Below are 24,686 nucleotides of genomic sequence, written 5' to 3'. Positions count from 1 at the left end.
GGCAACCTGTATCCAAACAATCGAGATCTGACTCAGACTGACTGCAATCACTCTCAGACAGTTTGGCGAAGGTTTGCAAATATTTGCTGCAAATACTGCACTCAACCTGGGTCAGTCTGTACTGACAGACTAAACCCAACTCCTCCGCAACTCATTTCTTTGCATCAGTGGACTGGACTCAACTCAACTGTTTGCCATTGGTCATATTCTGGTTATAGTCCTAAATAAAAACAATGTTACAGTTCATCTCTGTCCTTCTGGAGTTAAATCATCAACCTGCACCAACTACATCTCTATTTGTGGAGGAATTTTGTAATTTCAGTTTCAAATCTATAAGGTTCTGGCTTGATAGACCTGGTCCTTATCTTTGAAGCAACCATTTCAAAGGCAGCAAGATCGCAAGTTGATTGCATACAGTTGCAAAAGTTTTGCACACACCACAATTTTTGCCAGTTTTTCCTAATGTGATAGTTCCTGGTGACTTTATGTGCTCATCTCTTGCTACTTTCAGGCCATACTGTACACAACATTTAAAAAAGTAAATTTTATAAATTATAGCCATTAAAGTCAGAAAGAAGTATTATCCAAGGTGACAACAGCTTCATAACAGGACTTAAAAAACCAATGTGTCTATGCATCAGCCCCAAAGATTTCACTCCTGGTTGGGTTAAAATTCCATGATTATACTGCTTTGGTGATGTCTTGGCCTCTTTACTTCCTCTTCCCAGTTGGCTGTGTTTGCCTGTATTCCTGAAACTGCTTTGTAAACCAAGTGAAAAGTAAATACATGCTGTTAAATGGGGGGAAGAATCTCTTTACAAGATGACTGGAAGAATGTTCAAAGCCTCCATCGTGCCTTTGGCATTGTACCAGCAAGCTGTACTCAAGGAAAATCTACCATGAAGTAAAATCAATCAATGAGATCAAAACCAATCAGCAAAACTGGAAGTGATGAGAAAACAGGGTCAAGTTAAGTTGTTTATTTACTTTCAGCTGCAACATCAGTAATATATGCTTCTATTGAAAACTGAAAACGGCATGGCGATAATTGAACATTTCCAGGATCAAGTCAAGTCATTCATTGATTAGATTACAAAAAAAAAGAGAAAAGAAATCCACCTTAGCAATGTCCACTCACCAGTGAGCAAGAAGATTTTCAAAGTAAAGAATTTCAAGTTGCTTGGCAACAGCTATGAGCAAAGAAAAGAATGAAAAAAAAATCTCCAGCAAACAAATGAAGTCTGGCTTCATTTGGCAGCTCTTTCTCTAGCTTCCCTTATTACTATAATCCCCTATTACTCTGTAACTACCTTTAAAATAAAATGTTAACGTAACATACTTAGTCTTCAAAAATGTTTTTGTTTGGGCAGGGGCGTGGCAGAAACTGTGTATACGGCAACTTGACCAAGATGTTTTTCACAATAGCAGGACCTTTATTTAACTGCACATCCATCAATTTTCTTAGCTGCTCCTCCAGCTCAGGGTCAAGGTGACCTAACCGAAGAAGCCCTTGAAAAATGAGACATTGAGATACAAGAAAAGAGAAGCTACAATAATGGAACACAGAAAAAAAACCCAAATACTGATAGCAGCATTAATAAAACGTCCCTCTGGTTCTGCCCAGTCATTCAGTATGCTGGATGGGGGATGGAAACCAGGTTAAGGTCATTCCTATATCTAGGTTAAAGTGATGCAGAGGAGGCGGAGGAGGTGCACAAAGAGAAAGAGAGATAGACATGTAGAGACTACTGCAGCAAGCAGTCTGGTCCACTGACCTCCTTTGCTTGTCCCTCTCTTTTTCTCTCAGTAGAGGAGAGTGCAGTATCCTGTGTCCTCCCACTCTAAAGATAATCAGTGTAATTACAGGCTCTGTTTCTATTAACCAGAAGCACATACATGCACACACACATGCACAGCTGACAACATTTTCAGCATGCTAACAAACCCCAGAGGACACCCCCCAGTCCAGCTGACACACACGCCATTCACCCAAAGCAACCGTTTTACTTTCACTGAATGAGTTCCCATCATAAACTTATGCTCAGACACATTTCCGCTATGTTTTAGAAACTACTTATGTTATAATTTAATCTACCTGAGTGGAGATTGATGTGCAGCAAATCGCTGATTTCCGGAGCTCCTTAAGACCGGCCAATTAGCGGATAATAACCGGGATTAGTTTTTGGTTTTTACCGGCGGAGGAAACGGACTAACCGCTACTTCTTCTTTTTCTCCCTACGTTTTCTTCTTCTTCAGCGTTCACCTCAGTTCAAACTGCGGCACCAACCGCCGGTGGGACGTTAAATAAAACAAACGAACAAGAGAAGTAGCCTAACGGTTGTTCACGTGCTCCCAGGGGCGGTAATAACGGTAACAGTGGCTTCTGACTGAGATGGGACTGAGCTCCTTTTACGCGCCAGCTTTTCCAACTAGCGGTCTCCTCCTCTTTTTTTCTCTCCCCCTTCACCGCTTGCCCCTTTTCTCTCTCTCACTCTCCCTAGCTCTACCCTTTTTTTAGGCACGCGCGCTGAATAATGTAGGGCTCGCGAGGTCCTGGGAGTGTTTTCTGTCCCGTTCCAGAGACAATCGGAGAGCGACCAGCCAGCGCGAGCTCCAGCCAAGCACAATGAGGCCGACCCGCGCGGATCAGGTTACCACCATGCTGCCTTTCATTCATTCATTTATTCCGCCGCAAAACAATCTGACTGCAGCCCGGCCAGGCCCCACTCTCTCCCCTGCCTCTCTACCCCACCTCTCAGCCCCTACACCTTCTGCTCTGATAACCCCCCAAACACCTCCCTCTCAAATGTGCTCGTGTGGCATTTTCTGAGGAACAACAACTTGGAACAGTCTAGAACAGTGGTTCTCAAACTTTTCACAATGAGTACCACCTCATAAAATATATGGCTCTTGAAGTACCACCCTTATGACCAACATTAAAGTACAGTAGTATAGGCATATTTAAAACCACATACAGTTTACAGAGACAATTTTATTTCTTATGTGAGTGTTATTTATTGTAACTGTCATAAACAGGATGTGACATAATGATAAAAATAACACCTGTACTGCATTAAAACATTTACAGCAGGTGGGATATCCAATCTTTAAGTCAGAGCTTCCCAAAGTGTGTGTTCCGCCCCCTAGGCGGGGGGGGGGGGAACACTGCTAGCACGGGGGCTCCCACACAAACGCAAAGCGGGAGATGAAGCATAGCTGAATATGTTTCCAAACCAACTTCATTCTAAGCCAAAGACTAGAAAATATGGTGAAACATATCTTTGTTCCCCCTGTCTAAATGATGGACAAACAGTATCCCACAGTTGTTTATGTTTTTGGACCCATTTTGCACAGATCAATACAATACATATTGATCTGTGCAATGCTATCAATACATTTTTTGAAAAATGTATTGATAGCAATGTTGAATATTATTACAAAGGAAAAAAAACAACTACACGTAAAATAATTACACCGTGATGCCTCTGACTTTGTAAATGGAAGGACAGTAACTGCGTGTGTATATGTAAGCATGTAAAACCTGAAGATAGTAAGATTGACAGTAACAGTATTTTGTCTGTATCTGCCATTCTGCAATTCATCTCATGTAAACAATAACGTGGCGCAAAGCGTGAAGTGTTTTTATAATGTGCTAACCATAGCTGTGTAGCTAGCCACCACACAGCACATCATTATATACCGCTAGCCCAACTTCAGTAACCCTACAAACGCCACTGCTGTTTTGTTTTCTGTCTTCATTTATGTCAGAAGTGATAGCAGAGCTGTATGTTTTCATTTTTGCTTCGGTGGTTAAGCTGCCGGATTTTCGGCTTCACAACCCTCCTTCTTGATTCATGCACGTTGAAGCTCAGTTTGCTCTTCGTAGCGTTTCAGCCAACGACACGAAATACCATCGTGTGGTGGCTTTGCTGGTTCCGCTGTCCACCTGTCGTGTGATGACCCTTCTCCGGGATGCCCCCACCCAAGGGAAATACACCGCTCTCAAGGCGCTGCTGCTGTTGCAGTGCTACTCCCTCTCAGATGCAGAGCGGGTCAAGAAACTCCTCTCTCTCTTGGGCCGTGTGATGGTACCGCTCTCGAGCTCATGGAGAGCATGCTGTCCTTGCTAGGAATGGATGACAGTGGATTCCTCTTCACTCACGTCTTCTTCCGACAGATGCTGGCCTCGCCAACTCCCCGCTGCTGGCCATGAAGGATTACCGCTCACTCACAGAAGAAGTGGATCGCATTCTCCTGGCTACCAGGAGCTTCGGCATCCGGGCGATAGTTCCCGATTCACTGATGGCATCTCCTGCGCCCCCATTCTCCTGGGGGCCTCCGACTCATCGATGGTGGCTGGGATGGCAGCAGTTTTGGCCAGCTTGAAGCTGGCCAAATCTCCTTCATCTCAATGATGCATTTGCAGTTTTAAGGCTCAGGGAAACGAGGTCGCCAGCACTCTGTAGCGGCTGCAACTGCTGCAGATAAGCAAAGGCTGCTCTTCATAGAGGACTCACGCTCAGGGAGACGTTTTCTGGTTGACTCCAGCTCCCAGAAGAGCCTCGGGAACTCTCATGTCATCTTTGCATACCTCCACAATGGTATATTATTTAATCTTAAAAAAAATTGGAAATTTCCTGCGTACCACCAGAGAGAGCGCAAGTACCACTAGTGGTACACGTAACACAGTTTGAGAAACACTGCTCTAGAACTCTAAAGGATTCTGAAGTTAGAATATTTACTGAAATACTTACATTCTAGAATAGTCTAGTTATATTTATATCAGTGAATGGTCTAGTCCAGTTTTATGCCATGTCATCTACTGAGCTAAAGTTTTTACTGGTTTTTATTTAATAATTTTAGTTATATTTTATTCATATTTTTTACATTTAATTTACATTTTTACTCATTTTAACCATTGGTGTAATTTAATGCAGAGTGATGTAAATGATTGTAGTCCTGTGAGAAAGTAAGTGCACCCTTAACGCTAGGACTTAAGAGGGTTATCCCGTCTTTAAGTCTGACGTCATTAGCCGTTTCCAGGTCCAAACTCCGCTTCTGGTCCCAAAGTCAAATGAACACTGATCAGTACGGATGCTTTACACAGGTGTAACAATGTAACAATCTGACTGAGGGCTTTCAGAAGAATTGAAACATACAGCTCTGCTATCACTTCCAAATGAAGGCAGAATTTAAAATACAAAATATGAGTAACTGTATTCCGTTACAGTTACCGTTTAAAAATGTGGTATTCAGAATACAGTTACTTTGTTGAAATAAATGGATTACACATCGGTCTTTTCCTGTTTCATATGTTAGGCTATGCCCTCTCTATTTTTGGTAAATCCACGCCGGTGGAAACTCAAACAAAACACGCATTAAGAGGCTCTAATACCTGTGTCTCAATCTTGCGGCCCATTGCACCTCTACTTGCGGCCCGCATAATGACGTAAAGAAATATTTTTTTAAAAATTTGTTCAAAAAATTATTTAATATGAAGGCAATAGGCAGAGTGTTACAGGCATAGCCCTAAAGAATGTAGCCTCATGGGCAGCGTAGCCCAGTTGTAAGTGAGCTATTAAGACTCGACTGTACACTGTTTTCCTCCGAAACAATAAGTTCCGTTGGAGCAGCCTTTCAACACCTCTCTCTGTCTCTTGCTAGCAAAGTTGACCCAGACAACAAAGTAAAGCTAGTTTTCGGCTACGAGCCCGACACGGAACCGACGTATTAGCCAGAGGTCCCTTTACTACCATTTGGACCTGTTTTATATATGCACGGAATAGTTTTCTATACGAGATCGCTGCAAAAAGTGCAGCCTTACCTAATGTCCACCCTACTGTTACTAATTTTATATTAAGATTTAAAAATCTTGTTTGTATTGGTATGGCGAGTATCCTTCAGTAATAGTAATAAATCACACAGCAATAGTACATTCATGTAGTTGTAAAACTGCTGATAATATATTAAGTAATCCAAAGTATTCAGAATACGTTACTCTCATTGAGTAACGTAACACGTTACAAAATACATTTTGGGGCATCTATTCTGTAATCTGTAGTGTAATACATTTTAAAAGTAACCTTCCCAACACTGGTAGCTAGCTACACAGCTATGGTTAGTATAATATAAACACAGTGAAGCTGGAGGATAAATGCTAGCTTTTTTGTACTAAATAAAAGTTAATGTGAGGATTCACTATGGTTAGGGACACGTGCAGTTGCATGACAAGTGCAACCCAAACACCTCAGACCAACTGTCAAACATGGTAGTGCATGGGTGATGATTTTGGCTTGTTTTGCAGCCATAGGACGAGGCCACCTTGCAAACCATGAGTTGACTGAAATTGAGAGAGCTATCTGGGGTAGTCCTTTCCTCTTTATATATCAAACCAAGGTTTCTGACTAATGTTTGAACACATTATGTGAATAATACTGTGAGGTAACACTTGCCCTTTTTCTAGATGCAATATGAAGTTTTAAATTAAACTTGCTTGACTTCTGTATACATGTCACTCACCATAGCAGTGTGAAGATTTGTGTTTGCAGTTGGAGATTGACATCCATTTGCCGTTGTCAAAGTAACTCCAAATGTCTGATTGTAGACTGGAAAACAAACAAACAGGAAGTTATTGGTACCAAATTTTAGATTAATTTTCACCTCTGGAAGACCTGCACTGTGGAGCTATAATCAGATCAAAACTAACACAATTATTACATGCTTCAATACTTAGAAATGCTTCAAAACCAAACCTCTGATGACACTTCCAAACACAAAACACAGGACAATGATTAATCCCAGGTTTGACTTCTTGAGAACATATCAGTCAGTATAAACTATGAGCGTTTCACTTACTGAATACCGTCTTTATATTTCTTATGAAGTAAATAAATAACCCTCTTTTAGCCTAATATTCTACATGCAGATCTATACTGATACTCTAAAAGTTTATCAGATGAAGCATCTAATGTATTCCTTTGGGAATATGTATGGGTCGGATTCATATGCCTCTGCATATGCCTTTGTGGTCTGTTGTTAATTTTTAAAAATTCTCTAATCTGCACTAGCATTACGCTGACAGTAAATCTTTATGCTTCATCACACGCTGTGGCTGTAGTTTCTTTTGATCAGGTTCTTTGCCCATTTATTGACCCTCTTCCTTATTGGGACTACATCTGATTTCATATCTTACACCCATGCTCACTGCAAATGAAGAAGCAACACTGCTGTAGGAGTAGAAAATATCAGCATGGATCTGTCAAAATAGATTCATTCTGAAACTACTTCTACTGGGCTTCTACAGGACAATCATTGATAGTACGGGCTAAACTCCTGCTACTACTATGCCTGTCACAACTATGCTAATTTTGCCACTGCTGAAGCTACAGTAGTTAGCAGTTAGCAGCAGCAATTTTACTGTTGTTCTAAAATAAAAGACTTAAATTTAGAGTTCTTTAAGGTTTGATTACAAGTTTGATTGATTAACATTCTATTATTGCTGCTTTTTAGATGGTGTAGCTTTTGCACATATTACTGTTAATATCTGTAAAATATAATGTCATTTCTAAAGCATTATAGATGAAACTATTCAATACTAAACTCTGCTACACCATGAAAATACCCTACACTTCAGTGAGTGCTTTTGCTTATTAATCTGATATCACTTTACACCCCACAACTACATTCTGGCAAGGAGTAACTAAAAAGAACAATAAGAAGGACAGCTGTGAAATTAATGAAAGTGGTGTTAGTAAAGGTGGCATGCAGTGGTAGCAGTAGCAGAATTAGTGGCATCAGCACCAGTAGTGGTAGACCTGTAATAAACCTTGTAGTATAAAAGGAAATAATACTTGACACTCTGTTAAAACTCAGGATGACTGCGTTGTACATTAGTTGCATCTGTCGTATGATTTCTCTTTTGAATTCGTTTCCATTTTTGCTGTTTTTTTTAATGATTTTATGCCATGTGCACTCTTAGTTCCACCTTTTTAATTTCCATCATTACTCTGTTTCTTGTGCTTTAGCGTGACTTAACTTCTGTTCAGGTGATATAAGAGGAACTTCTGTGAATAAGGGGGCTTGAAGCTGGCCAAATCTCCTTCATCTCAATGATGCATGCTCGTATAGTGGAGTAGCTCTTGGCACATGTATTATTATCCTGTCGTGTGTGAGTATGCCTGTGTGTGCAATAATTGTAGCAGTCCTGGTTTCTGTTAAAGGCACTAGGCTGCCATTGGCTAAAGATAAGTCAATTACTGTTGATTATCACACAATACACACCCATCCTGTGCACTGAGAGTGTGTATGCAACCTGATTGCTATTTCAAGATACTGGTTGTCACGACTTCCCTAAGAGAATCATTTATCACCCTGAATTATATCTTATGGAAAAGATTTGCAAACCAATATAAACACAAACTATTAGGAAAGATGATACAGCACAACTGCTGTGTAAAATCTCTATAGAGTCCTACAGGAGTTTGCTTTATGAGCACTATTTGTCCATGTTTCTGTAGTGCAAAATTCATAGTGTGACAGGTTCTTTTTCTCTACCTCACCCTTTTCTTTTACTGTTGTGAAGTTGTGAGTTGTCAATAAAATCAGATGAGTGGACAAGTGATTCTGTTTATTAGTGTACTGTTTAGTGTACTTGTACTTCCTTGTAACTGCCCGCTACTTTCCTAAAAGTAAATTCGCTTGTCAGTCATTCTGCCCTCCTTCCTACATTCCTTCTTATCTACCTTCTCAAATACTTACCTTCCTGAGGTTGTGCCCAATGGTGGAATGTAGCTGTGCTCAGCTTGCACAGTATCATGCTTTGTTATAGATTGAACTACCCCAAATCGTATACATGTGAAACAGAAATTTTCATTTGTTACAATTTATTGGTTTGAACTTTTGCTTGGAGAAAGTATTGTGCCTGATGATGGATGTTTGTCAGTAGTGTTATTTCTTTCCAGTTAAAAAAAAGATGATTAGTGTGACTTGCAAGCACATATTTAGAGCACCAGTAAATAAAATGATTAATGATTAGCTCCAACCTACACCGACTGTTGTAGAACTGAGATGCTAAATATATACCAGTGTTTTTCTTTCTCTTGTAGCTATAAATACACTGTCCCATTTATAGTTTTACCTGTAATGTAGTACTTTTAGAGTGTAAAATTAGTACTTTTACTCACGGAATCTGAATGCTTTCTTAACACTTGTCTTATCAACCTTTTCTTTTGAATCATATCATTTTATTAGATATCACATACTCCCAGTATCTCTCCCTGTAGGACTGTTGCAGCACTACTAGAGCAGATTTTCATAAACAGTGATAAGTCATACTGTAAAAGAAATCCATAAAAAAAACTTGCACAGCATCTTATATTAATATGCTGATATTTTTTGTAGGAACAGACTCACACCATGTTACAGTGTCTGTGTTAGGCCAGTTACTGTGTCTCAGTTAGGCCACTTCAAAATTCAAACCATTTCACATTAAAAAAAATGTTGTAAATGATGCATTTTGTGCATTCAGTTAATCCATATTTTCAAGATTTTGTTGTATTTTGTAATAGTTGTGTATAGAATATTTGTAACTAATACTATGCAATTATTCTAATGTGCATCTACACAGTGACTCTAATTTCTAACTTATTGAAACTGTTTTTAAAATTCTTTGTATGAATTATAGGCAACCATACACCTTCCTCTCCTTCACACTGACCGACTGCATTTTAAATGTATTTATATTCAGTATAGTTTAAAGGGATGCTATTAAAAACCCATCACAACTGAGATATATATACTGGTCTGTAAAGTGTCTTAGGTGACCACTGAAAACACAATGTGCGTGCTCGTTAGTGGCAGTGGGTATTATAACAGCTGGGTGCAGTAAGGACAGCTTGTACTCTCATTGTCAGCAGCCAATAAAAAAGTGAATGTTAGTTATAGATGGAAAGAACAACAAGCGAGAGACAGCAGGGGGGAACTGGAGAAACTCAGCTTTATTGACCAAAGATAGAGAGAAGATACAGACATCAGAAAAGACAGAGCGAGAGAGTGAGAGTGAAGACTGGAGTACGGTGTGAAGTCATAACCAGAGAGAGAGAGAGAGAGAGAAGTGTGAACAATAGAAAATGGCTCCTTTCTGTTTTAACAGTGCATACAATCATGAGGGCAGGCAGACAGGAAAACAGAGACCCCTACAGAGTCAGAGGAGTACTGCAGGCGTGGCAGTGGGGCTGGTAAACTCAACAGATTTGTTGTCCATACACTGTATACCTCTTTGCACTACATAAAAAACACAGGCACATTCCCAAACAAGCAAACTGGATCAGTCAGGTTCTGATATCAAGATCTGTCTTGCTATTTTGGCGTTTGTATTTTCATTTATAGGTGTTTCTTTCTTTTCTTTGCTCTGCTTTACTCCCTATCACCTTCACACTTTAGTGAAACTAACATTATACTTTCCTTAAAACCCTTCTCTGCATAGTGTCCTCACTATTTAAAAACAAATAGCTATAGGTAATTGTTCATGTTTCAGTAAATCTGAACAGGCAAATGTCTCCAGCCTTCACGCTTGTCCTGTGCAGATAAATAAAATAATTATGTCTAGTACATCTGGCTATTTTATTGTTGGCCAAAAAAAGCTTGTGGTGGTCATAAGATGGGTGCTGTTAATAATACACACAGCAGTGAAGTGAGAGAATGAAATTATACAAAGCTCTCGTGTGTGCACTCATACAGTCATTATATGGTATCACAGGACATTCTAACAATGCCTAGTACCATAATAACTATAATTATCTCTTGATCTCTATATAGATGTGGAAAATAAAATCATCACTAAATAGAATATAGAGCATATTTACATTCTGTATCTACACTGGAAACCAGACGAGCCAATCACACAGCCAGCTGGACTGACTGACACCAGCGGTGGCCAATCACACTGAAGCATGTTTATTAAAAGGATGTATGGCTGTGCACAGAGCCACATAAGAAAATAAGCAATTATTGAAATCTGATAGTTTTTGTTAAATACTATTTTGTTTCTTATTTGTGATGATCAGAGTTGGTACACAGTGTGGAAAAAAAACACTATGTTCTTCAGTAGAATCAGGATGAGTAAAGCAAAAAAAAAAGAAAGAAAGAAAAATAGTGCACTCAAAAAAAAAAAGATTGTTTAGCATCCTGTGTCCAATTTATTCCCTTTAGTTAAATAGTTTAGGTTCCGTTCTGTGTTTTAGATTTAGTTATATTCATGATGTTTATAGTTCCTATATCAAGGGGCACACCTGAGCCACAGAATACCCCTAAATCTAATTATCTGGGTCATAAGAACCTTCCAACATGGCCGAAAAAGCGCAGTCATTTCCTTCAATCACGTGCTTCATCTGGTCCCTATAGCTTCAGTGACCTCATTCATTTGTCTCTCTGCAGGGTACAATGGCAAAGTGTAATCATTAACTCTCCAAAAATCTTTTCAAAAGATCTATATTGAGCACCACCATCCTCCCTGTTCTACCCAACATGAAAGACACTTGAAATGAAGTAAAGTCGTTCCAGAGCATCCATTATCATTCAACTGAATGAGCACAATTGCTGCTTTTGAGAGATTTTTCTGAAAACAAGCCTATGCAGTGTAACATATACTATGTTATAATGACAACCAGGCCTTGATAATTTGTAGCACCCTTGTAAACGAGGACCTGGTTGACGGCTATAGCAACAGCTGGCAGTGTTTTCAGTCTCTTTGCACTTGAAAGAGTATAATGGATCTCTGGTGGAGACAATGAAGTGAATTTAATGGACAAAAAAACGCTGATTGTAATTTGCACATGATCACTGTCTAAAAGCTCATTTGAGCACAGCTATTATAGTTGTAATTTAGTAGTGGTAGTGCTCGTTAATATTCATTATTCACATGTTTGTGCCCAGGCTGTTAGTGGTTGTTTCTATAGGTATAAATGCGTGTTCCCTCACTGCCAGAGTGTTTGTTAAGCTGCCCTTAGCTTCCTGTGCTCTGTAGTGTTTTGAAACACTGGAAAATTGACTGTGCAGATCCTAATGGCTGCCAAAAGGTGTTCCACAGCTTCTCATTGGCTGTTGAGTTAGGAAGTGCCAGAATCAGAGGAAATGACCTCAGCAGTGGAATAGCTGAAGTCGATGGAGGAAACACCAGAGAGAACGAGCGACAGAGAGAGAGGAAGATGGAGACAGATGGATGAGAGAAAGAGAGAGAAATTAACTACAGCATCAAAGACTCGCTTTCCCATTGGAGGAAAACATTGTCTCAACAATTCAGAGTCCTTTAAGTTTCAAAAAACAAAAAAAAAATTTAGCTAGCTAATTAAAAAAAGAAATTAATATCTAATTACTTCTAATCTCTGTTAGGACTATCAGTGTGGTAGAATGAAAGAGGCACATAAAGAAACCAAGGCAACGAGTACCCACCTTTCCTTCCTCATCAGTGAGAGACTGCGCAAGGAAAGGAGTTGGTTGTTTGAGTTTGTATGTCGCGTGTGTGGTTGTTTATGTGTCTTATGTGTTAAAACAACAGCAGGAGGGTTGTGAATGAGTAAAGAAGTAAAAAAAATATATATAACTGAGGCTGTGTTTGTCTTTTTTAATATTTTAAGAACTGGCTTAGTAAAGGAGATGAGCTGTTTGATTGTCCTTAGAACCAGACATACTGTTTGGTTAGAGAGCATATCAATGTGAGTTGATTGTCCATAAAGTCTTACTGACCGCTGAGATTGGCTTTGTATGACCCTCTTTAAGCTGTTTGTCAACCGGTATCAATTTTGTCCATCTCTCTGTCTGATTTCACCACAAGTATAGCAGCAATACAGCAGCTTGCTTCCTGCATGAATTTCCAAAATATTCTGTGTTGTCTAAGGAGACGGCAGATGGAAAGAAAGAGCCTCCGTGTTGACAGAGAGGATAATGAAAGAGAAGAGATGTAGAGGTGGTAATGCAACTGAGTAAAAAGTCAACAGTCAGACAAGAGCGTGTATGCGTGTATGAGTGTGCCAGCCGATCAGAGTCCAGAGGTGGAGGAGGAGGAAGGCAGGGCTTCTGTTAGTAATCATCCAAAGACAGAGGAGAAGAGGGTAATAATAAAAGGGTGGAAGAAGGGAGAAGATTCAGTCACATGAGGATGCAGCACTGGCAGCGTTTCCTCTTGTCTGTACCTGTAGCAGGGGTGAGGCCGGGTGGGGGGACCGTGTTGGCTTCTGGATTTGCAGGGGGCGAGGAGGTACTGTCAGGCTCACGGCCATCAGAAGACAGTTCGGTGCTGACAGCTTCAGACGTGACTGGCCGGCCCGACACGAGGTCTGCTGCTGTGCCGTCGATGACGGAGATGTCGGTGACTGTTTTCTCTCTCAGTGATTTCTCATCATCTTCATCGATGAGAACAACCTCAGCCTTCACAGCGCCGTCGAATCCCAACAGTTGTCTGCTCTCGCTCATGTCTTCAACGTCCTGGTAGCCGAGGAACACCATGGTGACTGGGTGCTCCACGCTCGCCTGGGGCGGGGAAGTGAGCTCGGTGCCCGGGTGGCCTGAGGATGTTGGTTGGGTCGTGACGGCAGCAGAGGAGGGGGGCATCATGCCCAGACGGCTTTCCCTCTGGAGTGTAACCTGGGCTGGTGGGCTAGAAGGGATGGATGGCGGGGCACAGGAGGGTGGGGACAGATCATCAACATCTGCTGGAGAAACATATGCCTGTGGGGCAGCTGGAGTCACTGTCACCTGACCCCTCCCGCCATCCCCGCCTCGTACTACAGGTCTGGCAGCTCTCTGGATCAGCTGGTCAACCTGCTCAGAGCTCCAGCCATTCTCTACGGTGGTGGTGGACACGCCCCCAGAGGAAGTGACCTCATAGACCACTTTTCTGCCATCGTCGTAGACTTTGACCCCACGTGAAGCTGCATCCAACGGGTTCACGCGGTTGGCCGAGAGGATGCGCTGCTCACCAGTCTGCGGGTCGTGCTGCACGTTGATCTCCATGGCAAACATGGCTGTTAAGGAGGGAAGGGAGAAGGGAAGATTTGATGCAAAAAGGGAGTGGGGAACAAGGAAGGAAGAGTGAAGGGGTGGGGGACCAGTGGAGGGGTTTGGGATTGGAGTGAGGAAAGGGAAGGGGGGATGATGGGAGGGAAAAAAGTGGATGAAGTGAGGCGTGAGGACAGGGACATAGTGTTTTCTGTTTACTGCTAAATGTGCAATTAGTAAAAAACACATAACCAGGATTTTATTTTATTCTCAAAAATGAATCAAACTATAAAAGGAAAATATCTCGATCAAAGCCTGAACAAATGGTTTGGCATTCTACAAATATGGATCTTTCCTTACCTCAAAATCTGCAGCATTGTGAAGCATAGTAGTGAAACTTATGTTTCCCCCTACTTTTTTTTTTAAAGGTGATAAGTAAAAAGCTATGTTAATAGTTTCCCCATGCTCTCAGTATCTTCCCTGTGTAAAGAATAATGTGGCTTCCGCAACCGATACAAAGCTGACCTTGTGTTAGCACCTACTAATACATAATCCATTACATTATTATAATTAAATTTCCACGTTTTCTAATACAGACAATCATGAAAAGCACCGAAGCCCATGTGCTTCCATACATGTGGTTAAGTTAACTTAAAAAAGTTTATGAGATTTGATTAGTTTAGAGAAAACGTATCGGTGCCGCTTCAGACTCCGTGTGAGTTTATGCAGGTTATAATCCAACTTGGCTGAGGCCCAGAACTGTCCTGTCCTGTCCTCCCTTCCTCCCTCCCTCACTCTTCTCTTCTCTTCTCCACCCCCTCCCCCTCCCTTACCCTCCTCTCCTCCCTTAGTCTTACCAGGTCTTGGTCTGGCGTTGTCGCCCAGGGCAGGTGGGCCAGTCTGGTGCTGCGTGGCCAGGGCGAGGTGGTTGGGATCGGGGTCCATGCGGTCCGAGAGAGGAGCAGACATGCAGCCAGTGGCATCTAGTGAGCAGGAGCACAGGAGGGGAAATGACAATGAGATGAAGCTGTGAGGCTGTGAGTCACACACACACACTTACATTAGCTACATGCCAATACACACAAACACACACCGGGTATTCACGCATACACACACCTCAATGATGTGGAGTCCACCCTGATACAAAAACACACAAACAGTCCGGCCTCACAACAGGGTAACTAACCACACCCATGTGTGACCCTGCCCGCCTCTATTCAACACATCCACCCGCCCATACACACCATCTAACTCTCCTCAGCTCTGTTTCTCTGTCCGCAGCAACTCTAGTACCCCTGAGGTTCGTTGCTTATGCAGCAGAAGTGTGTGTGTGTGTCCGTATTTGTGTATATGTTACTGCTTTGTGTGTGTTCTTGTGTGTCTATGTGTGTGTGTGACAGCAGGAACAAAGCTTTTGGGGCTTACAGGGCTTGCTGGTGAATGGGATGAGGATAAAGCCAGTGACTGCAGGCTGCAGAGTCATGGCCTTGTGCGCGCGCGCGCGCGTGTGTGTGTGTGTGTGTGTGTGTGTGTGTGTGTGTGTGTGTGTGTGTGTGTGTGTGTGTGTGTGTGTGAGCTTCAATAGTCTCGCTGAGCCGCGCGCTCTTTGAGTGTTTTTTCATGCCGGTGTCTATGTAGTTTCTGCTAGTGTGTGTTTGGGGGTTCAGGAGCGAGCTCTGGCTTGCATCTCTCCTGCCTCAGCGAGACTATTATCCACACACACAAATGCACACATCACACACACCTCACTCTGTGCAGTTTCAGTTAACATGTCTATGTTTGTAGGCTCGCACGGGTGTCATTGAGCATACCTTGATCCTGCGACATCAGACTCTGAAAGAGAGAAAAGACAAAAAAAGAAGTTTGAACTTCGTTTTTTGGGGGAAAGTGTGCACCAGCAGTCAATTCTGTATTTTTGTGTTTACTACTTTCGGTGCTACTTGAGTCCAACAAGTTTGGGGATGAGAACAAACTCTAAGGAGCTAAATGTGGTAAATAGAATGGCTACTGAGCAAGGATTGCATTGATGTGGCCTGAAAATGTGCAGGAAATAGAAGTTTCCACTGAGAAACTGACCCTGGGGGATAAATCTACAGTGCACAACCTTATGAGTGTGGGAAAAAAAGGACTCATAACCCAGTGTGCCACTTTCAGTCTCAGAAACTATGCACTCCTCCACTGAAGACTGGTGTTAGGTGCTTGGGTCATAGCTGCAGCTCTAATTATAACTGACTATTGTCAACATGAAACAAAAACAAAAGCTAATGTTTGATTACAGTGCATTTTTGAGAATCAATATGAAACTGAAGATGGGCATGTTCCAGTGGTCAAATAGCAGTAGCGATGCAGAAGTGCAAAAGGGATCACTCACATTTCTTGTTTATCATCGGAGTCAAAAAACATTTTCATCACACATTGCACGACCATCTTTTTTGAGCACTTTTAATGCAGTTTGTTTACTTGTTAGTTTATTCGGAATACCATTTACCGTGACCTAAAGCACAGCTGGTAAATTAAAATGAGCTGTTGAACTACTAAAAGAAGACTTGCACATCCTGAGCAGGGCTGGGGTATAGTAAGTCTGTATTGATTCAACAATGCCTGAATCACTTCATGGTTTTATACCTTCTGCAGCTCTTCTATCGAGCGCTCTGTCTCCTTCAGGCGTTCTCGAAGAACTTGCTCCTTGGCTGAAATCTGAGACTCTTCACTTTCGAGTGCACCGATTTCAGACTCGAGCCTATAAATACACAAAAACACAAGAGACAAATCCAAAGTTAACTGTGGCTCATTGTCAGGTTCACAATTTTCATCAGCATATCATCCAGATGCTTAACATGAGAAACGACCAGGTAGATATGGTAGGTTTTAAAGAACTTGCAAAGAAAAACATGCCATCATCTGGTTAAAAGCTTTGTACAACAGGAAAAACTCCACATCCTCCTTCAGCAGGTTTATGAACCATTTCTCTCTGTTGCTATGATAACAACATGTTTTTGCTTTTGCTATTCAGAGGGCTTAATGCAATGCAAATGCATTCAGTTAATTATAACTTCTTTTAAACAAATGGCCGTTAAGGACTGTTAAGTCATTACTGCCATCCTTTAAATTGCACCTAAAATGTTCACATGGAAGTACACACATAATGCTGACGTGGACATTTAAGAGATGGATGCAACAACAATACTAGGAAGCAGTAAGGGAGGAGGACCAAGCTTCCTTACTTCAGGATACAATCCTCTGGGACATCAGGAATTTGTGAGTCAATGTGTGTGACATCATGATAAAAGACACATTATGGCTCACAACAATGCTAGCAACAATTCTTCCGGAGTAGTCAAGAATTAGTAGAGGTCAGTCGTCCCGTTTGCACCTTCGACCATGAACACTTTATCTTATCTGAAGGAGTTTACAGAAACAAGTGCACTGATTGTTAGAATGAGTAGACCACATATATCTGATTAGATATTTTGGAGGATTTGCTTTGAAAATCTTTCACTGTATTGTCAATAGTCACTTGAAAACCTGAAATAATTTTTTAAAAAAAAGGAAAAACACAGTCTATACATCACCGTCTGTCAGCGTTGCTACCCAGGTTCACCTTCAGCAAACTGAAGAGCACTGCAGCAGTACAAAGACTTACTGTGAGGCTCAAAGACACTTCATTCATATGAGCTCATGAACCTTTTTTTATTGATGCGGTAAATATGCAGATTGCAAAAATCAGTTTTTTAGTACTTCTATGTGAAATGTTGCTTTCCTGTGAAAACTAGTTTCTTAGCAAAATAATTAGCTTATGTAACTGTGCTGTTAATTAACTGTGCCGGTGAGTCAGTGTTGCTTGAAATAATACAGTTCAGGGGTCTGGGTACTCCAAAATAACAGGTCTGCCTTTGCTACAGAAAACATGTAACAAATATTGCAAAATACAAGGCAGCTGTTGTAAAACCACTCTCCATTCTGTAAAGCCCCAGCATCTTATCAGTGTGTACCGATGATCATAATACAGCATATCTGACTCATGATGAAGTGGAACATTTGGGGCTTTTTTTTGATTTATTTAGCTTATTAAGTTTTAAGTAACTTGTGAGCATTTTCTCCCATCTTCATATTTGGAAGAAATGACCGCAGTCAGTTATTTATAAATACAGCGATCCTCTATCTTTAACTCTAGCCTTGATGGTAGGAGAAACAATTACTCAACACTGAACTTAGAGGCAAGGACTGCACCACAATGTGTAATCATTATTTTTTCAAGTAGCACACTAATCTTAGCATGAATGTCTAAAAATGATCATATGAATATGTCATACAATCAGTTTTATCTGTTTATGAAAGAACAATGTGCGATATTGCAAAGTCACAACGTGGAAAAAATAGAAAAAGGCCACACGTTATTTTAAGGTACAAAAGCTAATTACTATAAGTGACCTTTGAGCTTTTTCTAACTCCATATTTTTATTCTTAGCGTCCATTTGAGTCGATTAGCATGACTCACAGTTCAAAATAATCACATTTTTTTCTTCTTTTTTCTTCTTTCTTAAAGCAATTAGCTGGGATTTTTAAAATCTGGTATGTGGGATTATGTTTCCGTAAAAGTCACTGTAAGCCACTTCTTTACACCAACATTTTTCTGAATGACTCCTATTTCCAAACAGAAAACGGCTTTATAAAGAGGTACCAACTTTACAGTCTGTGAGTAGCACCACATTAGTCTTAGTAGCACTAACTAAATATGATCTCTTCTTATGTAACAAAACTAACTACAAATAACTCTAAATGAGGTCTTTCTAATTCAGAATCTGTTCCCCATTCAAAGTAAGATCTTTCTCACGACTAGAGGTATAAGTCAAATTCAAATTCAAATTCAAATTTTATTTGTCACGTACACAGTCATACACAGTACGATATGTAGTGAAATGCTTGGACAACTGCTCGTGACCTAAAGAAAACAAAAAAGGAAAAGGCTATGAATAAGATAGGAAATAAATATGAAAAATTAAAAAGGGTAAATTTAACTAGGAAGGAATAAAATATAAATTAAGGTTAAAAATGAAATAACTGTACAACACAAATTAGAATGAAGGGTAAATTTAACTGGGAAGAATAAGATAAAATATATAAATTAAAGTTGAAAATAAAATAACTGTACAACAAAATACACAATATAGAACTATATAAGAATGTATGAAGAAATATAAATAAATATATACACAATAACAGCAGCATATACACAATAACAGCAGCGTGATTTAAGTGATGAAGTGAAAACAAAGTCCAGAATGTCCAGTGTGTGTAAGAACTGTATGTGTGGGTCAGTACTGTGTGGTGGTGTGATTGAGAGACCGTATCGCCTGCGGGAAGAAGCTCCTCAGTCTCTCTGTGTTGGTCTTCAGGGAGCGGAATCGCTTTCCTGACCTCAGCAGAGAGAACAGTCTGTTGTTGGGATGGCTGAGGTCCTTCACGATCTTCCTGGCCTTGGTCCAGCACCGCCTGCTGTAGATTGAGTGCAGGTCAGGGAGCTCGGAGCGGATGGTGCGCTCAGCTGATCGCACAACCCTCTGTAGAGCTCGTCTGTCCTGCATGGTGCTGTTCCCGAACCAGGTTAAGATGTTTCCCGTCAGGATGCTCTCTATGGTGCACGAGTAAAAGTTCCTGAGCACCTTGGAGGGCAGTTGGAAGTCTCTCAAGCGTCTGAGGTGGTAGAGACGCTGACGGGCCTTTTTCACCACGGTGTTGATGTGACAGGACCATGACAGGTCCTGCGTGATGTGAACTCCGAGGTATTTGAAGCTGTCCACTCTCTCCACTGGGCACTCGTTGATGACGGGGGTCTGGTAGTTCCTCTCCTGCTTAGTGCTGAAGTCCACTATCAGCTCCTTTGTCTTACTGACGTTTAGAAGGAGGTTGTTCCTCTGGCACCAGTTCTCCAGATTCCTAATCTCCTTCAGGTAGGCCGTCTCGTTGTTATCAGAGATCAGGCCCACCACGACGGTGTCGTCAGCAAACTTGATGATGGTGGTGGAGCTGGTAGTGGCCACACAGTCATATGTGTACAAAGAGTACAGCAGGGGGCTCAGAACACACCCCTGGGGGGCTCCAGTGCTGAGAGTGGTGGAGGCTGAGACATGTCTGCCCATCCTTACTGCCTGTGGTCTGCCAGTTAGGAAGTTGGAGATCCACTGACACATAGATGAGCGGAGTCCCAGATGCTCCAGCTTGGTGGTGAGTGTGGAGGGAATTATGGTGTTAAATGCAGAGCTGTAGTCTATGAAGAGCATTTTAACATAATTCCCCCTTCTAGTGTCCAAGTGAGTGAGTGATGTGTGGAGGAGATGAGAGATGGCATCGTCTGTGGAACGATTTGGACGGTAAGCAAACTGTAGTCATGATGCAGAATAAGGCATAAATGCTTGCTTAATAAGGAGCGAATATATTACTTATATGAATGCAAAGAAACAACTACCTTAATGTAAACTGTTACAGTGTCCCTGATTATATTCACACGTTTTTTTTTCTGCAATTCTAACCTACTAAAACATTTTTAATTAAACTTTTATATTTTTCAGAATGACTGAATTGAAGTAAAGCAATTTACTTTAACATCTGTCAAACTGTTTTTATATTGCTGACACCTGATGGAACTGAAAATTGTACAAGCTGGAGAAATGTAATTAGTGACACGTCTAATTAGCACTCAAGAGGCCAGAGCTGATTGTATAAATATGGCTACTGAATAAACTGAACTTACTGTGATTTGTGATGAAGTCACACTGTTCATTCTTTGCTCAGACACACTGAATAATTGTGACTCAGTACCATGCACTCCCACATAGGTGTCAGAGTATCAAACTTCCAGATGTTATCCTGTCAAACGTCACAACTAAACTGGCATCTGGAAGTCAAAATACCCAAGAAAAAACACTGTTGCAAATTAAAGATAAAATATTGGTTTAAAAGTCTAAAGAGTCTAAACATACAGAGTACTGTGGCGTTTAGATCACTCACACATAAACTGTACAGTGGTACACAGGAAATTAAAGATTCCCAAATCTTTTGCTTTTACCTACAGTAAGTATTATCTAACCACAGTAGATGTCTCTACAAGCTATTGCCACTCATGTGACTGCTTATTCCAGCTCCCCCAGAGCTCATTTCCTTTCTAGTGGGAAAAGGATTTTACTTCAGCTTCCTCTGAGCTGCAAGAGGTCTTGTCAAAATGGAAGAGAAGCAAGACTTTTGCCAGGACATTGGACACAGTTTTCTCATCCTGCTACATTTTAACAATGTCAGGTAGTGTACGGTATAGTGCAAAAGTCTCATTTCTTTATATTTTATTTCCAAGTAATCAGGCTTTCTAAAGGTCTTTCAAAGTTCTTGCTTTAGTCACTTTTAAATTATATCCTTAGGCACTTTGTTTGTAAAAAACAAACAAACAAAACAAAAAAAACAACCATAATTTATTCACTTTTTTTCTGTTGAATCTATGGGAAATAGCAAAGATAACAGTTCGAGAGATAGAAAATAGTATTTTCTGTATTAACAACGTGATTCCCAAAAGAGCCAATAGCGGAAAGCATCTATATATATATATATATATATATACACACATGTTATTTAGGGTGATGTGCAATGTGTGCTTAAAAAAATCTGAGGAAACTGGAAAAGAGGAGGACAGATGAAGAAATGACAGGGCTAAAAATCTACATTAGATGAGTTGCATCTGAAAGTAATTTCCTTAAGAAATAGGAAAGAAATATATCAAAATCTTGATACAGGACCCAAAGATGCATCCAGACCTTCAGCTAAATCATCTACTGTTCACTGATGCCTCATTAGAAATGGTCTCAATGGAAGGGTGGCTGTCAAGTCGCCATTTTTAAGGCAAGAAAGCAAGGGAGGATGAAGTTTGCCAAATTACAAAAGGACTGGACTGAATGTCAGTGGCAACAAATCTTATGAAGAGGTGACACCAAATGTGAAATCTTTGGTTCAAACCAATGTCAGGACATTTGTGTAAACACCCTTTACACAACTAGTCTATTCTTTGCAAATGCAATGCGGGCAAAAAAGTAAAGACAGAGTGACACTGGTATTAGTGATGTGGGTGTCTGGCACCCTCTAGTGGGGAAACCTTTAACATGCCAACAATAAAACCGTAAACTTTAGTTTTGGGTGAGAGGGTTGTTACACTGGTTGGTAGTTTTTCAGTGAGGAAAAACTGCAGCTGTTGTACCTAATCCCAGACTCTATATGAGGTCTGTTACTTGTTAATTATTAGTAAAACACCATAATATTTAACATATTAGTATTAAGAATATCCATCAAATAAATTTAGACTTGTGAAAATCAGAAAAACAAAATAAGAAAAGTAAAATGAAGTGCTTATAGCTGGAAAGCTAGTTGTTTTAGGGTGGGAAAAACAGAGAACCAGGCTCATGACTTTAACTCTCCTGCTACACTTCTACAAAAGAAGTCAGCAGCATTATTATCTCTGTGGCACTCCTTGAATGAGACCAGTGATGTCACTGTCCCCGCCTTGTCAGCCAACCACAGTCCAGTTGCCATGGATACGCCTGGGTGGGCAGCAGCAACTGCTTTCCACATCACACAAGAGGAGGAAGAGCCGACATCTGTTTCAGTGTGTGTGTGTGTGTGTGTGTGTGAGAGCATGCATTCATGTGCACGCAGGCTGTCAGAGATACAGGAACACACAAAGCAATGACACACTGAGAGGACGAGAGAGGAAGAAGCTCCAACCACATCGTGTATTTATAAGTGAAGCTGTACTTCAATTTATAGCTTTTCAATATTTGGAACAGCGAGGAGGTTGAAGGTATAAATACATATACAGTAGGGTAGGCTGCACATAGGCAGGGTTAACACAGCATGGTTTTCAGGGGTAGGAGAAACCAGAGAACTTGCAAACTCCACACAGAAAGCTCCTAACTTGGTTTCTTGGTTCAAATGGAGGCCCTTCTTGATGTGATGGTGTTAACCACTGAGCCACTGTGCTGCCTATAATAACTGGTTTATAGTGTGCTCTAAGGTTTTAATGAGATATAATTGTTTGTCAGTGTTCTTTTAATTCTGTGTGCATCCTGAGTGTGCAGGCTGGTAAACTGACTCAGCACCAATTAGTATCACTAGCCTTGAAATTCAAATGCAAACAAACAAAAACATTTAGCACAACACATAAGTTAGCCACATAAATAGGTTAGTAGGATGGAAGACTCTCGTCTTCTTCTCCCTACTCCAAAAGAAACGCCTGCTTCCCATTTCAAATTTGCTAACTCACAAAACCATTACTCCCACACATTATGTAGTCAAAGAGTGAAATCACTCTTTAAGATTGTACACACAGGCCCAGAAATCTATATTCAGACCCTGACTTTGTCTTGTTTCCCTCCTGAGTGTTGTTCTGTCGAGTCAAATCACTTGGCGAAGATGCAAGCTGCACACGATCCATTTCCAGCTCTGTAATCTCTTATTTTTACTCTTTGGTTATGATCATTTTATAGCCTGCATTCACACACCCACACGGGGCAGCTGTAACTCATGCAGCTCTTTGATCCTTTCTGCTTGAATGATTAACTGTCCTGTGCTAAAGCTCGCACACAAAGTTAAAGATGCATTATGCTGCATAAGTCTTAATCTGCTCAGTTGTTTACAGTCACAGATTGTGCTACAGAGAGCAAGAAAAGACAAGACGTATGGACACAAATGCAAAGCATATACGCCACAATAATGAGGGGAAATAATCAAAATCTTTAATTTGGGCAGGGGTCATACATGCAGGAAGCATGAACACATGATGAGATCTACTGTACTGTGAACAATGGAGACACTAGAAGCTGGTGGAAAACAGATGATCTGGCAACTGACAGACTGAAACATCAGGGAGTATAAACTGGGGAGGCTGACTGGATAAATGATTATAGATGAATTTAACTAATGAGAGTGCAAAGGAAGGAAAACTGATGGCTGACAGGAAGTGAAACAGACAGGAGTGCAAGTTGATGTGTAAAGTGCAGGCTTTTTACAGTGGATTTATACTTATGTGTTGTAAATGCAGACCTGGCAATGGCAATGGTTACTTAAACGGGCTACACCGCAAACTCAGATTCACAGCAGAAGCATAATTTAGGCATAAATTACAATGTACCTATGATGTAGATTTAACACAAAATACATTGTCTCTCCCAGCTTGCTGCAAATTGAAAAGGGTTTGTCTATGACCTTAAAAACACTATATTTTAGATGTATATGTATTAAATAACAGTAAAAAGGTTGATGATTTTAAGGAATTTATGCGATTGTCATGGTCCTGAGTCTGAGGACTCGGTGTATTGTGTTTCTTTATATTATTCTTTGTTCTCGGTTATTCTGTTTTGTCTTTTGTTTAGGTTTGCTATGTGTTAGTGTTTTTGTTTCATGCCTGCCTGTGTTCCCTCTGTCTGTCCATGGTGTTATTGTGTCTGCTCATGAGTCTGCCTGTCAAGTTCAGTGTCCTGTCTGGTTCTCTGTGTCTGTTAGTTTCCTGTTTTATTCTGAAAGTTCATGTCTCATGTCAGTGTGTTCAGTTTTACCGCTCCCCTGTCTCGTTAGCCTAATTGCTCCCAGCTGTGTCTCCCTCCTGTGGCCCATTCCCTGATTACTCCCCGTGTATTTAAGCCCTGTGTTTTCCTGAGCTC

General features: G+C 40.8%; 1 protein-coding gene across 3 annotated transcripts in view; it reads right to left on the bottom strand.

Annotated features, from left to right (window-relative positions):
- palm2akap2 (PALM2 and AKAP2 fusion) overlaps positions 1 to 24,686 on the bottom strand; it is an 84,632-nt gene that overhangs the window by 33,438 nt on the left and 26,508 nt on the right. For 2 of the 3 annotated variants that reach the window (XM_085359692.1, XM_085359693.1), the window contains exons 4-8: positions 16,618 to 16,732; positions 15,804 to 15,825; positions 14,850 to 14,975; positions 13,188 to 14,018; positions 6,520 to 6,605 (exon numbers count right to left, since the gene is read on the bottom strand). In XM_085359692.1, coding sequence (XP_085215818.1) covers positions 6,520 to 6,605; positions 13,188 to 14,018; positions 14,850 to 14,975; positions 15,804 to 15,825; positions 16,618 to 16,732 — 1,180 coding nt within the window. The remainder of the gene's footprint in view (positions 1 to 6,519; positions 6,606 to 13,187; positions 14,019 to 14,849; positions 14,976 to 15,803; positions 15,826 to 16,617; positions 16,733 to 24,686) is intronic. The other variant, XM_085359694.1, reaches the window with a different exon arrangement.

Source organism: Diplotaxodon limnothrissa, linkage group LG7 (genome assembly GCF_057381915.1).
Source record: "Diplotaxodon limnothrissa isolate DT_005_m linkage group LG7, D_limnothrissa_male_GT1.1, whole genome shotgun sequence".
Lineage (NCBI taxonomy): Eukaryota > Metazoa > Chordata > Actinopteri > Cichliformes > Cichlidae > Diplotaxodon > Diplotaxodon limnothrissa.
The sequence above is the reverse complement of the archived record's forward strand: the minus strand, read 5'-3'. Positions and strand labels throughout refer to the sequence as shown.